This window comes from Dipodomys spectabilis, unplaced genomic scaffold (assembly GCF_019054845.1).
Source record: "Dipodomys spectabilis isolate Male_0828 unplaced genomic scaffold, ASM1905484v1 ptg000297l, whole genome shotgun sequence".
Classification (NCBI taxonomy): domain Eukaryota; kingdom Metazoa; phylum Chordata; class Mammalia; order Rodentia; family Heteromyidae; genus Dipodomys; species Dipodomys spectabilis.
The window spans coordinates 14,745,250-14,762,026 of NW_024870974.1; the positions used below are offsets into that span (position 1 = coordinate 14,745,250).

Genomic DNA, 16,777 nt, shown 5'->3' on the forward strand with positions numbered 1-16,777 from the left:
TACCATGCCCCATCTATACTATTTTTTTTTAATATAGGACACAAAAATCCTTAGATAGATTTTGGCTTCCTCAGAAGACCCAATCTCCCTTGGATATAGAAGGAAACTGTATATACATATATGAACAGCATAAAAACAAGCTCAATTTTCATGTTACTCTGAAATCTCAAGCATCTTTTGTATCTACTAAAATTAAATAGGGGTAAATATGGTTACTGATTCTGTTTGGATAAAATCAAAAGATGACTGTGTTATATATTAGAGAAGAGCATCCTGCATTTGGGGGCAATTTCAGTAGATTTATGTGTGTAAATAACAGTTCATGGTAACATTAATCATTATACAATTATCCTTTAAAAAATGTTCTAAGCTTGGCACTCAGACCAGAGGTCAAACCCCAGGAACACACTTTAGATGATTTTTCAACCAGAAAGGATGATTAACCTTTATAAATATTTAAAGCTACTGAAATATACTGTCAAAGATTATAGTTTATAAGACATATCTTAGGCAAACTACAATAAAATTCAAGTGGTCAAAATGTTCCTTGCTACCTTATATTTTTATATTTTACTTTTCTACCTTTGCTTTTGGCTATTCCTTTTGTTTTAAAGTAAAGCACATTCCTTTGCTCATCCTCATACAGTAAAAAGCATACACATTAGCAGCATGCTCTGAAGCAACATAGTCCAAAACAACTTTGCAGTGATCTAGAGCTGTACACTTAAAGGCAGGAATCACTAGCCACATATGGCCAAGGAAAACATGAAATGTGGCTACAATGACTAGAAGACTGAATTTAACTGTGATTTTAATGTAAACAGCTAGATAGAGTTAGTTCATACCACATTAGCACAGCTCAGAGAACATTAGCACAGCTCAGAGAAGATTTAGAATAACTAGAACAAAAATAAATAACTAGAATATTTTCCATCTATACTCAAAGTACCGAGGATTCAAGAGGATAGAGACAAGGAAAAGAGCTAATGAAGACAGAAGAACTAGATTGGTGAACATCTGTGCAAGTAGTGCTAACTTTCCAGAAACCCTGAACTGAAGCCTTCCTTTGTAATGCTAGTCAATCAGATATGAACTGGAAATAACAGTAGATAACTACCTCCTTGGATCCTTAGCACGATCAATGAATATAGAACATACATTTGTAATTGTTTGGTTTAGAGTAAGTACAATATACCTGTTAGCTATTTCTTCAGCAGCAGCAGCAGCAGCAGCTCCATGAACAATCACTGGTATGTGAAGGGGTAAGTATTTCTGAAAATGCCCTGGCTAGTAAGACTTCATCTTTCTCAGAAGCCTTTCTGTATCATTACATCTTTCTGACAGCTGAAGGCTCCAAACTAGGGTTACTGCCGGGTTTCCCCCATAGCTGCACTGGTTCCAGCAGATTAAATATAGTAGACCAACTGGCTGAGTTTCTGGGCATGAATGTCACTATTACTTGAAGATGCTTCTATAAATTATTTCAGCATAAAAGTAAAAAGAAGAGCAAATAAAGAAGTGGTCATTGCTATTGTTGACTGAGGAAATTATAATAGCTTCAACTTATGCCAGAATTTCCTATTCTTCAATTCCTTCCTGTAACTTTGCCAACCACTAACATAAAAGAATATATACAAACTAACTCTGACAATACTGAAGTCACTGTGAACTTGTGATGTTTGTTCCTTTCTGCAGAATAGTTTTGCCCAGTCATGTGACAGAGCTCTAGGTGAAATATTTTGTGGTGCACATCCATCTTTAATATTTAAAATACATTTTTATAAATCAAAATCTATTTTTAAATATATTTTAATAATAAATCTATTATGAATCTATTTTTGAGCTAATAATGAAATTAGAAAGTGAAGTGATTTGTAAAAATCTCTAACTTTTGTAGAATACACTGTACTTTTTTTTTTTTTGCCTGAACTCTGGTCCTGGGTACTGTCCCTCAGCTCTTTAGCTCAAGGCTAGCGCTCTACCACTGGAGCCAGAGTGCCACTTCTGGCTTTTTCTGCTTATATAGTGCTGAGGAATCGAACCCAGGGCCTCATGCATGCAAGGCAAGCTCTCTATCCCTGAGCCACCTTCCCAGCCCCTACATTGTACTTTTTAAAGTAAAGTAGATCAATATCTAAATAATTTAAAAATACTATAAAGCCACAAGGACATTGTGATAATTACTTAAAGTTTATAAGATGAAAGTAAAAAAAAAATCTTAAAATGCACGTAAATTTTAATAGGTCTTATTATGTACCAGACAATCTCCTAAGTGCTTCATAAATATTACCTTATTTAATCAAGCCATACCTAATGAAGCAAATTTTATTATTCCCATTTTACAAGTAAGAAAACGAGAACAAAGAATTCAAAATATTTTCAAACTCAGGCAGTCTGGCTCCAGGGTTACTGTTGATGTGCGTATACACATATACACACACTTGTACATACTGTATATATGCATACATATAACACTTATATGTTATATAAGTTTTATGTTATATATGTTATAAGTTATATATGTTATAAGTGTTATATGTATGCATATGTACATACACACAACATTTATATTTATATTATTAAAGAATCTACAGTCACAAACATACCGTATCTTGTCGGCCAATTTTAGCTTTCTCAATGCTCTTCTGTAGGTGTGCATGCTTTTGGCTTCCCTCAGACAACTAGAGAATCAAAAACAAATAAAATTCTTATTAATATATACTTCCTTGTCACATAGCCCAGGAAGACAAAATGAAATTTGTTTTTGACTCCAGGAGTATGTCACAGAAAAGTCAAAGACTATACCAAAAAAGCAATTTTTATCACATTCAGGAAAATGAATCCGCTGTCAGCCTTCAGTCTTTTCTACACAGTCTTCATTTATCAGGCTTTTCACCTCTACTCCAAAGAACCTCTATATCCCAAGTGAGTGAGAAAATGAACTTGAAAATTAAAAAAAAACAAGTTTTTAATAAGTTCTCTTCAAATTTTATTTCACTTACGACTAAAGTCTTTTCAAAGTACTGTTTCTTACAGACTTACAGTACTTTGATGTGTTTCACTAACAGTAATGAGTATATCACTTATTATTCCCCCAGAAGAAAGCATTTTTTGAGGAACTGCATACTTTACAAACTAAGCTCTCCAGAGTAAGGGGTGGGGGGCGGTGGTGATGGGGGGATATCTCTTGGGCTGCTGCCAATGTTAGATATGTCTTATATATCTTGTAGAAGTCCGTTTAGCTGTTTCCTCAGCTTAGAAAGTAGGAAGAGTGCATGTCTCTCTACAGCAGAGCAGCAGGTATAGAACAACCATTAACATGTGACTAGGCATCAGCCAGAAAGGACTGGTGAAGTATCAAATTACTGCTTCCCTTCCCAATTTTAGTCATCTCACCTGGAGTCTGAAAACTGCCAACATCACATCGTTTGCTATAAACTAGTCACAAATTTCAACTCATCCAATGATTGGGAAAAAGCTTCCTTAGCTTATTAAAAATGACCTTTAATAATGTGATCTAGTTTTATAGAGAGTAAACAATATTTAGGTAACTTTTTGTTTAAAATTCAGAAAAGTCCTTCAAAATTTAGTTGCTGTGTCCTGGCCTTGAGAAATCTACTTCTCAATACATATAAAGAGAACATTATAAGCCTGCTTCTTCGGCTTCTGCTATTGCTGCTGCTGCTGCTGCCTCTTCCTCCTCTGTGTGTGTGTTTGTGTGTCTTGGTCATGGGGCTTGAACTCTGGGCCTGGGCGCTGTCCTTGAGCTCTTCAGTTCAAGATGAGCACTCTACCACTTGAGGTACAGCACCACTTCCAGTTTTCCAGTTTTCTGGCGGTTAATTGGAGGTAAGAGTCTTATGGACATTCCTGCCTGGGCTGGCTTTGAACCACAATCCTCAGATCTCAGCGTCCTGAGTAGCTAGGATTACAGGAGTGAGCCACCAGTGTCCCTCTAAGCTTTATTTTACTAGTTCTCTAAGGCACTGATTTTAATACACAGCATTCATAAGATCTCCTGACTAAACAAACAGCATTGCCAAACCAGTTGTACCTCTTCTTGAGAGCCCTTATCTTTCTACTTTAAAATTTTTAATTAATTAATTTTTAAAAATACATATCCATTGTAGATTTTAGAGCCAAAATAAGAATTAAGGTTCTAAATTTAGCAAGGAGGTGTAGTTCTTTATAACGAAGGTGCTTACCAAATAAAGCTTATCACAGAATCTACCTGAAGAATCTACCTGAAGTAACTTTAAAATGTATTTAACAGTTACATTCAGAAGTAGAGATCTTTCCAATTAAAAAAATGCACATGCAGTTCAACACTGGTGGCTCATACCTAAAATTCTAGCTACTCAGGAGGTTGCGAGTTGAGTATCATAGTTAGAAGCTAGCATGTGCAGTGAATTCTGTGAGACTACTATACCCAATTTCCAGCAGAAAGCCTAAAGGTATGGCTCAAGCAAAAAAAGCTGAGTTCAAGACTAGTACTGACACACTCACACATACACACACACACACACACACACACAGAGTTTGCACACATATATTAGCACAACACTTTTCCATCAAAAATATTTTTTAAAAATCATTTGAGAAGTGCTATCCAAATAGTAAAAAATTATATTAAAAATAAGCCAACAAGCTGGGTGCTGGCGACTCATGCCTATAACCTAGCTACTCAGGAGGCTGAGATCTGAGGACCACTGTTTGAAGCCAGCCCAGGCAGGAAAGTCAGTGAGACTCTTATGTCCAGTTAACCATCAGAAAACCAGAAATGCACTGTGGTTCCAAGTTGTAAAACACTAACCTTGAGCAAAAGAGCTTGAGACAAAGCGCAGGCCTTGAGTTCAAGACCCATGACCCCCAACAAGAGAAAAAAAGCCAACAGGGGATATGTATTTTTACATGAAATAATTTGAAAGACAGCTGAATCAAGAATTCTTTTAATTCTAGGGGCTGGGAAGGTAGCTCAGTGGTAGAGTGCTTGCTTTACGTGCATGAGGCCCTGGGTTCGATTCCTCAGCACCACATAAACAGAAAAAAGTCAGAAGTGTCACTGTGGCTCAAGTGGTAGATAGAGCACTAGCCTTGAGCTGAAGAGCTGAGGGACAATACCCAGGCCGAGAGCTCAGGCCCCATGACTGCCAAAAAAAAAAAAAAAGAATTCTTTTAATTCTAATGATAGCCTTATGTGTTTTAATTTATGAATTGATGAATTTTCATGCTAAATAATAGAGAATGACACAGTCTAAATTGTATTACCAAGACAGAAGCTACTGCTAGTTATTCTAAGTACTGAATTTTGACTTCTCAAAAATCTTACTGCTGGGAACAAAGGAATCAACTTGCAGGGCTGCCCTTGCTCTCTGTATTCCTATCAGAAGCATTCCTGCTATAGCTCCTAACACACTTTGGAAGTAAGCCAGAGCAGGCCTCAAGCAGTAAGAGCTGAGTCTTAGGTTCTGCACATTTGTCATATGAACCAACAATTCTCAATCTTGTTAAAACACAAGTTGTTGGGTCCCATCTCTTCAAGTTTCTGAACAGTGAAATGGGATGGGGAATCAAAACCATGGCTATGAAGCAAATGCTAGGCAAGAGCTCTATTCCACTGAGCCCATGTTCAACCCCAAGAATTTGTATTTATTACATGTTCCCCTATAATATTGATCCTACTAATTGTCACTATAATTCTAGGAACTACTGATCTACACATAAACTTGTTTCTTAAGTAACAAATTCAGTTAAAATACTCATGACATTAATAAATAGAAAAATATGACCCAGTTGTTAAGTAAAAATTATATAATCTGCCTTAGAAAAATAATTTAGAAATGTCTGCATTCAGAAATTCAAAGTATAAATATTTACAAAAATTATAAAAGGAGGTACTATATATTTTAAGAAGGTATTCACCAAATGAGTCCATTAAAGAGCAAACTAATCTGGTTCATTCTACAAGTAAATCTAAAGCCAATCTATAGCAAGAACATTCCCAAATTTCACTAAAGCAATCAATCATTTTTTTAAATCTAGTAGCTCAGAATACAGCAGCAGCTGTAACAACAAAAACTACCTATAATTAGTAAAAACAGGATTTCATCTTTAGATTTGAGGATCTAGCACAATGCTTCTCTTGAATGCATTCCAGGCCACCTATTAGAGACACTCTGGGTAGAGAAACATAATGCTCATGTTTTCTAAAGGGCTAATTTCACTGCCTGAAGGAACTGCCTATTCACAGGAAAACAGAAAGACTGATTCCAGCTGGCTGCTTTGGAATTCTGATTTGCTCTTTTTCAGAAATAAAGAAATCTCAAAGAATGAGGGGAAGAATACAGAGATTTTCACAGGTGGGAAAAAAAAATGTCAAGGAACAGAGAATAAGAAGAGCGACCCCATCAGTCTCCACTGCTTCATTAAGATTCATGTACTGTGTTGTAGGAATAAAAAAAGGCCCTGTATCTCCCATGCATGCTTAAAACATTAAAATTCTTTACATTTCTATATATTTGAAGCCTTGTTAGAGTATCTACAATTTAAAATGTACAAACTTTTCCACTGAGGAGTTGCTTGTAAGAAAACAGCGAACACTAGAAAGACCCACTTATACATATATATTTGAGCAGTGTTACCATCTCAATATGAGAGAAAGGTTAAGTCAGGCTTTTCCAGTACCACTGTATCACAATTATGCAGTCAAATGTGTTAAAAGACTTTTTTGCCAGTCCTGGGGCTGAAACATTTAAGCAAAATCTCTTCCTCTCTAGTCCCACACTATCTCTACACTCCTCAGTAAAAACCTAGTGTGCACTTTCTTGTCAAATCCAGCTTCACCCACTGAGATACAGATCAATACGGACAACGTTTGAAAACATATATGGGACTTTCCTTTATGTAATGCCTTGTAATTTGCTATTTGCAGAGAAATCTCCATATAGATATACATAGATAGGCCTAGTCTTAAAAATAAAACATCAACAACACAAAAAGTCCTCTTTTTTCCGAAGTTTTTTAAGTCGGCAAAAGTGATCAGAAGATACGGAGATTTCCTATACCATCCCCACCCCATCGCTATATAGCCTTTCCTCCCACTATCAAAATTCCATACCAATAGTACTATGGTTACAATTCATGAACCCACATGAACATCATCACCCATTATGGAGAGTTCACTCTTGGTGGTGGACATTCTAAGAATTTTAACAAATACAGCCACCACTGAAGGGCATCGAAAAGTAAAGCACTTCCCTAAAGATCCCCTGTGTTCCATTTATTCATCCCTACCTGCACCTAAACTCTGGCAACTAATGACCCACTTATTGTCCTCATAGTTTTACCTTTACCAGAATGTCATGGTTGGAATCAGACATTGTACAGTCTTTATGGACTCATTTTCACTTAGCAATATGCATTTCAAGTTCCCAAGTCTTTTTTATAGTTTGAAAACTAATTTCTTTGCAACACTGAATAATATTCCACCATATGGATAGCCCACAGCTTGTTCATGTATTGAACTACTGAAGAACACCTTGGTTGCTTCCAAGTTTGGGCCATTATGAATAAATCTGCTATGAACATTTGTGCGTGGGTTCTGCATAGACTGAGTTTTCAACTCATTTGGGAAAATGCTGAGGACCATGGTGGTGGGTCATGTAGTCAGAGTATGTGTAGTTTTTAAGAAAACTGCTCAACTGTGCTCCAAAGCGACTACAGCTTTACATTCCCGACAGCAATGGGTGAATGGTTCCTTTGCTGTGCAACCTCCTGGCATTTGGTGTCAGTGGTGGCCATCCTTGAATCTTTGAAAACTTCTCATACATAGAGTAGCTAGAGATGTTACTAATACCAGCAATACTAAAATGCAAATCATTGCTATCCCTTTGAGAGGCAAAACATTCCAAGGCTACCAATGGGAATTAACGATACACACGGTTTTGACACTGCCACCACCTGGTGGCATGGCCACATTAAAGCCCTAGGTTTTGTATGGTATATCTTTGCCAGCTTGGCTGATTTGCAGGGAGATATACTTTTACAGAACTGCCATTGGAAACCTGTACCTTCCACAAAACATGAAAGTGTTGAGGAGATGGAGCAGGGAATTCTACAGCCAATCTTCATCCACCATGTGAAGTCCCAATAGCAAAGCAAAGGACAGTAATTTCTACAAGTTTGGAAGTGAATCCAAAGCTCTATACCATAAAGGTAAAGCAAATGGTGGGGGGAAGAGGGGGGAAATCTGAATGTTCGAAATTCTATAATAAAAATTCATGCAAGTTTCAACAGTTATAGTAACTGTTTTATATTATTGTTTCATTATAAAAATAATTCATATACTTCACTCTCTCACCTCCAATCTACCAGTCACTCAAACTCAACAATCATATATTTAACTGTTGATTAGGTCAAGGAAGAGAACTAACAAGATCATTCAAAATAAAAGGTAGGATTTTTGAGGGGAGTATGGGACAGAAAGTCTTTTATCAGGACAGCCCAGGTTATTCTGCAATTCCTGGGCTCAAACAATCCTCCTGCTTCAACCTCCTAAGCAGCTGAGACTGAAGGCATGTACCATGATGTCTGGCTTAAAAGGCATGACCTTTTTTTTTTTCCTGCCAGTCCTGGAGCTTGAACTCAGGGCCCGGTCAGTGTCCTTCAATCTCTCTGAGCTCAAGGCTAGCACTCTACCACTTGAGCTACAGCACCACTTCCTGCTTTTTCTGTATGTGTGGTACTGAGGAATCGACCCCAGGGTTTCATGCATGCTAGGCAAGCACTCTACCGCTAAAACACACTCCTAGCCCTAGGCGACTTTTAAATGCATAAAGATACCATTTGACAGACTCTGTTAACTGCCCCTCCAAAGCTTTTATTTCTTTATAAAACTTCAATTATTAAGCAGGGCACCGGTGGCTCATGCCTATAATCCTAGCTACTCAGGAAGCTGAGATCTGAGGATCACGGTTCAAAGCTGGCCTAGGCAGGAAAGTCTGTGAGACTCTTATCTCCAAAAACCACCAGAAAACTGGAAGTGGTGCTGTGGCTCAAGTAGTAGAGCACTAGCCTTGAGCTGAAGAGCTGAGGGACAGTGCCCAAGCCCAGAGTTCAAGTCCCACGACCGACCAAAAAAAAAAAAATTATTGTTTCCACTAGAAAGGCCCTGTGCTCAGAAAGAATGAAAGAATGGGTCTGTTCTCACAGCATAATCAATATTGGCTTAGAGTCTTCCTGGGTGAGAATACTCACACTGGGTTAAGACATAAAAGAAAGCCTATTTGGGAAAGGGGGCATGTTGAGATTTTCCTCACAAAAAAAAAAAAAAAAGTGTAAAAGAAAGTCCACCTTTTCCCTGCTTTGGCACCATCAGAGGAGGAAATAGTAGTTGATTGCATTCAAAAGCTTTCAGGATAGAAAGAAATGCCATTTTACTTGGGACTTTAAGCTCCACATCAAATCACAATAATGACTCCGGGGAGAAGTATCTGGTCATTCCTAATGTACCAAAATAGATGTTTTTGCTGCCATTCTAATACTAAAACTCTACTTACTTATATTTCAGAAAAACCAGCAGATTAAAACATGTACTATCTCTTTTCAACATCTCTACATGAAACTTTTTTTTCTACTTAAGTCATTAAGTTACACAAAAAGATTCAGGAATATATTACGGTCTAAGACCACACTTTAACAGGCTATTTAACTATTCCTTTACCCCAATCCAAATATACACTTCAGCTTTGTGGAAATAAGCTATTATACTTCAAATCAGTTTCATCAAAATTAGCGATAATATTTTAATACATATATAAAGGAAGAAAACTTTTTTTTTTTTTTGGGTCCGGTCATGGGGCCTGAACTCTGGGCCTGGGCGCTGTCCCTCAGCTCTTCAGCTCAAGGCTAGCGCTCTACTACTTGAGCCACAGCGCCACTTCCAGCTTTTTTCTTTTTGCTTATGTGGTACGGAGGAATCGAACCCAGGGCCTCAAGCATGCAAGGCAAGCACTCTACCACTAAGCCACCTTCCCAGCCCAAAGGAAGAAAACCTTTTGCTTAAAAGCAGAATGAAAAAGTAGTATTTCTTAAACTTTATTGTGTTTTAACCAAGAAAGTCAGAAAAAGAATATGTTAAAAATCCTGCCATGAAATTTTTTAACTTTGCCTGAATAATATATATGAGAAAAATCCAGCCAACCAGGTTGGTTGGCCTCAATCTAACTTCCAAGTTTTTTTCCTCATTACTATAGTCTTTTCAAGCTGGTCACCACTATTCACTGAATGTGATAGCCCGCTGCCATTTACCAAATTTGTCACCTTAGGCAAGCCATTCAATTTCTTGGTGCCTCAATTTTCTCATATGTAAAACAGAGCTAATAACAATAGTTACACTTTATTCAGGTATAAAAATCAAAGGATTTAAAATATAACATATATCTTTAAATTATATCTGCCTTGAAAATAATTCCCTGTTCCTCTCTGCAAATCTTTTCTATTCATTAAAACCCAATTTTCAGCTCAAAATAATAGTTTCTAACAAGTTCATTTTAACTATATTTTTTAAAACCCTGTCTTTGCCTAAACTTGTGTAACAACTAGGATCCATAACAAAGATTAGAATTTGGCACTAATATCATATAATCTAATTATTATAAGTTAATTAACTATGTAAAGTATGTACATTTTTTTATCAAATAAATGATATGAAATCCCTGAACACAAACCCCCATTCTATTGTACTACATTGTCCAAGAGTTTTTACAGTAATGCAGGCACAGAGAGTATACACAGTAAAAACAAAACAACAACAACAACAAAAAAAAACAGCTGACTGTTCATTTGCTATCTTAGAAAATGTTAAACTTGAGACCTTTAGATTGTCTTTAATAATGATCAACACCCTCACAGTCTCAAAGCAAGGAGGAAAATGTTTCCTGATTTAATTTTCAGACCTACTATAAGAATGTCCATTCTCAAGAGACAAGTACATTCCTGCACATAATTGGAATCACTGGCAGAGCCAAAAAACAGGAATGATTGGGGGGGGGGGGGGGGGAAGAAAGGAAAAAGAAAGATAATTAGGCATCCCTCTGACAACTACCCCAATCTGGAAATAATTAACAGGAAACTCAAAAGAAGTTAACATTACAGTTTTGCAAAATGGAGAATAAGCTAATCCTTCTCTGCAACCTTGAATGTGGAATCTGGTTCAATTCAACACTGTTTTGTATCTTTGTAAAATTCCACCATCAACTTAAATCTCTAATACCCATTTTTTTCTTTAGGAAGTTAATCACATACTCTACACTCATGGATATATCTTGCCTTCAGCAGGTCATAGCAGATTACAAGATTTTCTTTCTTTATTTCTTTTTTTTTTCTCTCTCTCTCTTTTCCTTCCTTCCTTCTTTTCTTGCCAGTCCTGGGGCTCAAACTGAAGGCCTGGGCACTGTCCCCAAGCTTCTTTTGCTCAAGGCTAGCACTTCTACCACTTGAGCCACAGCGCCACTTCCAGCTTTTTCTGTGTATGTGGTACTAAGGAATCAAACCCAGGGCTTCTTGTATGTTAGGCAAGCACTCTACCACTAAGCCACCTTCCCAGCCCTACAAGTTCTTTCTTATAAAGCACAGACCTTAACTTCTACTTTTGATCACCTTCAGAATGCAGAAAAATGGTTTTCACACAGCAGACCCTCAAATATTTGTTATGACTGGATTGAACAAAGAGGTTTATAGTATATACTCCTAGGTGAGTACTGACCTAGCTGAATGTGTAGCTACCATGTGAAGAATGTCTATGGAACCACATACTTACTCTTTTAAGGATAACTTGTCTTTCACAAATAGAAAAAGGTTTTCAAAAACTTCAGTAAAACTCTCAAGATTCTGCAGCTAGTTGAGAAGTGAAACTATGATTACTACAGAGGGCTTAGAACAGGAGACTCAAGACCTACGTATTCACCTCTGACTTGACTTTGACTTACAAACAGGTGTATCAGATTAAGCTTTGACCTCTGGCTTCTAAATGAGAGTGGAGTTAGGGGTGTGTCATAAAATAAGCTGAAGTCAACTCTTAGACCAGTTGGGAGAGAAGTATTTTGACAGCAATTAATTGATGTGATGCTTGTGGCAAATTTGGCTTAGGTTGTCAACCTCTTACTTATGCAAATGTGTTCTGAGAAATCCAGAATATTAAAAAATTAAAAACGAAAACTTAAAAACTGAGATAAAATGGATGACTTGTCATATTTACACTAACAGTTACTGAATATAAAGCATCTGAACAGCCTAACTAAAGACAAAGCTAATCAGATTATATAAAATGCAAGACCTAACTATATGTTGCCCGTAGAAAAAACAAGGATTAAAACTAAATAGGTGGAAATGACATACGACATTAATCTTAATCAAAAGAAAGTTCCCATCTAGTTAGTATGTATAGTATAGAAACTGGAAATTCCAAGTATTCTAGCTTTCTTGTTCATACCATTTTATAGTACCATCAATAGTGCATAAAGGTTATAATTTCCCCACTTCCTTGCTAACACTTGATATTTTTCTGGGATTTTTGTTGTTGATTTGTTTGTTTTCTGAGACAGGGCTAGGCTGCCTTGAATTTGTAATTCTCCTACCTCAGTCTCCCAAGTGCTGGGACTGCAGCCATGTGCTGCCATTTACTTCCTGTTTTTTCTGATGTAGCCATCCTAGTAGGTAGAGGTGATTTCTCATTCTTATTTCTTTATTTAGTTTGTTCAAGTATCAGAGCTTAAACTCAAGACTTCTTGTTTTTTCTTGCTCAGCTTTTTCCCTCAGGGTTGGTTCTCTACCACTTGAACTGCACCACTAGTTCTGGCTTTTTTCTGGTTAATTAGAGATAAGAATATCTTGGATTTGTCTGCCTGACCTGCCACACCATGGTCTTCAGATCTCAGCGTCTTGAATAGGTAGGATTATAGGCATGAACCACCGTTACCCAGCTCTCTATTTCTTACCCCTTTAACTACAGTAATCTGATTTTTTTTCTTTTTTTCTTCTTTTGGATACTAGACTTCATCCTTCAATCCATTCTTTATATGGCTTTCAGAAAGTACATCTGATGACCGATATACTATATCTATCATCATATACTTTCTCTGCTAAAAGCTTTCACTAGCTTTCCATCCTTTTCAAGTAGGTCCACATTCCTAATCATACCACAAATGGGTTTTTAAAATGTGGCCTCTGCTGCCTACTTTACTAATCCTCCTTCAGCCCCTCCCTTGCTCTACTATCCTACTACAGTTAACTCCACTCTGAATGAATAAATAAATGAGGTAGATCACGAAGTCTAGAAAATCACTTTCAAAGTAAGAAAAAAAACAATAGAGGAGTTGATCTGATCAAAGTACAATATATACATATGTAAAGTACCACCGCAAAAACCCTTTGTACGAAAATAAAAACTTGTTAAAAATCTAATGAAACAAATCTCTGTTACAAAGCAAATCTATTCTTTTTAACTTGTGGTAGCTTACCTGAGATTCTAGAACCTCCAATTTACGCTTCCTTGCATGAAGGGCTTTACTTGGAAAAGCCCAATAATAATTGGAAGTTCCGATCCTCTCACAGTCAACCATCCCATCGTCAACTAAACTCTGAAGGACTTCTTTTACGGACATAGCAGCTAGGAGAGAGAAGTTTAAAGACTCTACGTTAAGAAACACCATAAATATGCAAAACAAGTAACTGGATAAGCATTTATAAAACATATTACACATCAAGAGTTAATAAGTTCATAAATAAGGAACTCTTAAAAATAAAAACAAAATAATACAATATGCATGGCTGATAAGAAAATTTCAACCCCTCCCCCTTAATTAAGGACATGTGAAACAAAATAAAGAAATACAGCATCTTGATTAGAAAATCTGAAAAGATATAATAACGGATCCATGAAATGGATACCCTTAACAGGGACGGAGACATTTGCACCATGTATCTAAAATTTCAGATTCATACTTGTGATTTATGGAAAAATCAGAAAATAATGATGAAATTTCAAGTAAGCTGTCACAAGTTAAAAAGAACAAATTCACTTTATAGGGATGTTTGTTAAAGTATTTTCAGTACACAAAAAGTTGAAAATCAATCAAATAACTGTACTTTAAAAGCTACTATGAAATAATTTATAAGAGAATAATACCTAATGACATGGAGAAAATGTTATACATATTAATATAAGTATATATAATATGTATACATATATATAAAATACTACTATTGATAGAGGCTATCTTCAGATGGCCGAATGGAAGTAATAAGCAATTTCTATTTCTTTCTTTTCTTTTCTTTTTTGGCACTAGTCCTGAGCCTTGAACTCATTGCTTGGGCACTGTCCTTTGAGTTTTTGTGCTCAAGGCTGGTGCTCTACTACTTGAACCATAGCTCCATTTCGAGCACTTTGGTAGTTAATTGGATATAAGACTTTCCTGCCTCAGGCTGGTTTTAAACAGTGATCCTCAGATCTCAGCTGCCTCAATGGCTAGAATTACAAGCATGAGCCACTACTCTCTATTTCTTTTTTTCTGCTTATTTTGTACCCCACCTCCCAACAATGAAGATATATTGCTTTTTACTAAGAAAACAAAAACAAAGTTACCATGAAAAATTAACAATAAATAAAAAACATGAGAAGTAGGAGCTATAGTTAGGGTTAAGATTGAAAATCAGAAAGTTAGCCAAAGTGGAAGAAACATGGCCTCTTCAACTACTGGTGCTGGGAAAACTGGGTGGCCACATGCAGAAAAAGTGGACCCCTGCCTGTCACCATGTACTAACATCAACTCAAAATGGATTAAAGACCTTAACATCAAACCTGAAACTCTGCAACTACTGCAGGACAGAGTAGGAGACACTTGAACTTATAGGCACAGGCAGGAACTTCCTGAGCAGAGTCCCAGAGTCACAACAAATTGGAGAGAGACTTGACAAATGGGACTACCTTAAAATAAAGTTTCTGCACAGCTAAAGACATGGCTACCAAACTAGAAAGACAGCCAGCTAATTGGGAAAAAATATTTACCAGCAATATATCAGACAAGGGGCTAATATCCATTATATATAGGAACTCAAGAAACTAATCCCTCCCAAACCCAACAAACCAATTACTAAATGGACAAGGAAATTAAAGGAGAGACTTCTCAGAAGAGATAAAAATGGCAAAGAAACACACGATGAAATGTTCATCATTCCTGGCTGTAAAGGAAATGCAAATAAAAACAACCCTGAGATAGCACCTTACCCCAGTCAGAATGGCCAACATCCTAAAGTCAGCCAATGACAAATGCTGGTGCGGAAGCAGAGGCAGAGGAACCCCATTGCACTGCTGGAGGGAATATACACTAATACAACCACTTTGGAAAGCAGTCTACAGGTACCTCAGAAAGCTTCCCTATGACCCAGCCATACCACTCGTAGGCATTTACCCTGAGCAACAGGAATCAGGATACAAGGACACATGCACCTCCATGTTCATTGCTATACCATTCATGGATCCAAGATATGGCAACAACCCAGATGCCCCACTACAGATGAATGGATCCAAAACTTGTGGTATCTGTATACAATGAAATATTATGCAGCCATTAGAAAGGACAAAATAATGGCATTTGTAGGGAAATGGATGGAACTAGAAAAAAATCATTTTGAGCGAGGTAAGCCAAGATCAGAGACAAACGGCACATGGTCTCCCTGATACGTGGATGCTAAATCCAAAATGCAAGGAAATATGACAAAATAAACAGGACTCAAGAAACAAAAGACATCTACTTAATTTGGCATATAAGTTCTAAATGATAATTTGGCATATAATTTCTAAATGACTCCATGTTCTTGACCTCATATGTTGTGTGTGTGTGTGTGTTTATGCACATCTGAGGGAAACTAGAAGGGCACAGAATCAGAGGGAAATGGGAAAATACACAACAGAGGGGCCCAGCTGCACTGGACATTGATGAAAATGAACTAAACAACTCAAGGGCAGCAATAGGAGGGAGGGAATGAGAGGGAAAAAGGGTACAGCTAACACTAAGCAAAAGGAAAGAAATGTCCATATCACCTGATGTGGAAGAAGATATAGTTGTATTGTCAAAGCTTATAGAATTCACACACTTTATAGACCAAATTATTGACAATTTGCCTTTTGTTTGTTTTTTTTTGGGTCGTGGGGCCTGAACTCTGGGCCTAGGCGCTGTCCTTCAGCTCTTCAGCTCAAGGCTAGCACTCTACCACTTGAGCCACAGCGCCACTTCTGGCTTTTTTCTTATGTGGTGCTGAGGAATCAAACCCAGGGCTTTGAGCATGCAAGGCAAGTGCTCTACCACTGAGCCACCTTCCCAGCCCCCAATTTGCCTTTTGAAGGTTAAAATGTTTGTGACTTTAATTAAGTATCACTATCATACAATACTGTGAAGTATGTGAAATTTATGTAATCACTTAATCTCAATAAAAATTATTCAAAAAAAAGGAAATCAGAAAGTTTTGAAAATACATGGATTCTGGTGGCTCATGCCAGTAATCCTAGCTATTCAAGAGGCTGAGATTTTAGGATTGCAGTTCATAGCAAGCCCAGGGAGGAAAGTCCATGAGACTCTTACCTCCAATTAACCACCAGAAAGCTGGAAGTGAAGCTGTGGCTCAAAGTGGTAAAGCACTAGCCTTGAATAAAAAAGGTGAAGGACAGTGCCCAGGCCCTGAGTTCAAGCCCCACAACCAAACAAAGGAACAAAAGAAAAGT

The 16,777-nt window shown here is 37.2% G+C and overlaps 1 protein-coding gene across 1 annotated transcript in view; it reads right to left on the reverse strand.

Annotated features, from left to right (window-relative positions):
- Positions 1-16,777, reverse strand: part of Mnd1 (meiotic nuclear divisions 1) — a 41,969-nt gene that overhangs the window by 16,060 nt on the left and 9,132 nt on the right. The window contains exons 4-5 of the mRNA XM_042701769.1: positions 13,518-13,666; positions 2,607-2,681 (exon numbers count right to left, since the gene is read on the reverse strand). Coding sequence (XP_042557703.1) covers positions 2,607-2,681; positions 13,518-13,666 — 224 coding nt within the window. The remainder of the gene's footprint in view (positions 1-2,606; positions 2,682-13,517; positions 13,667-16,777) is intronic.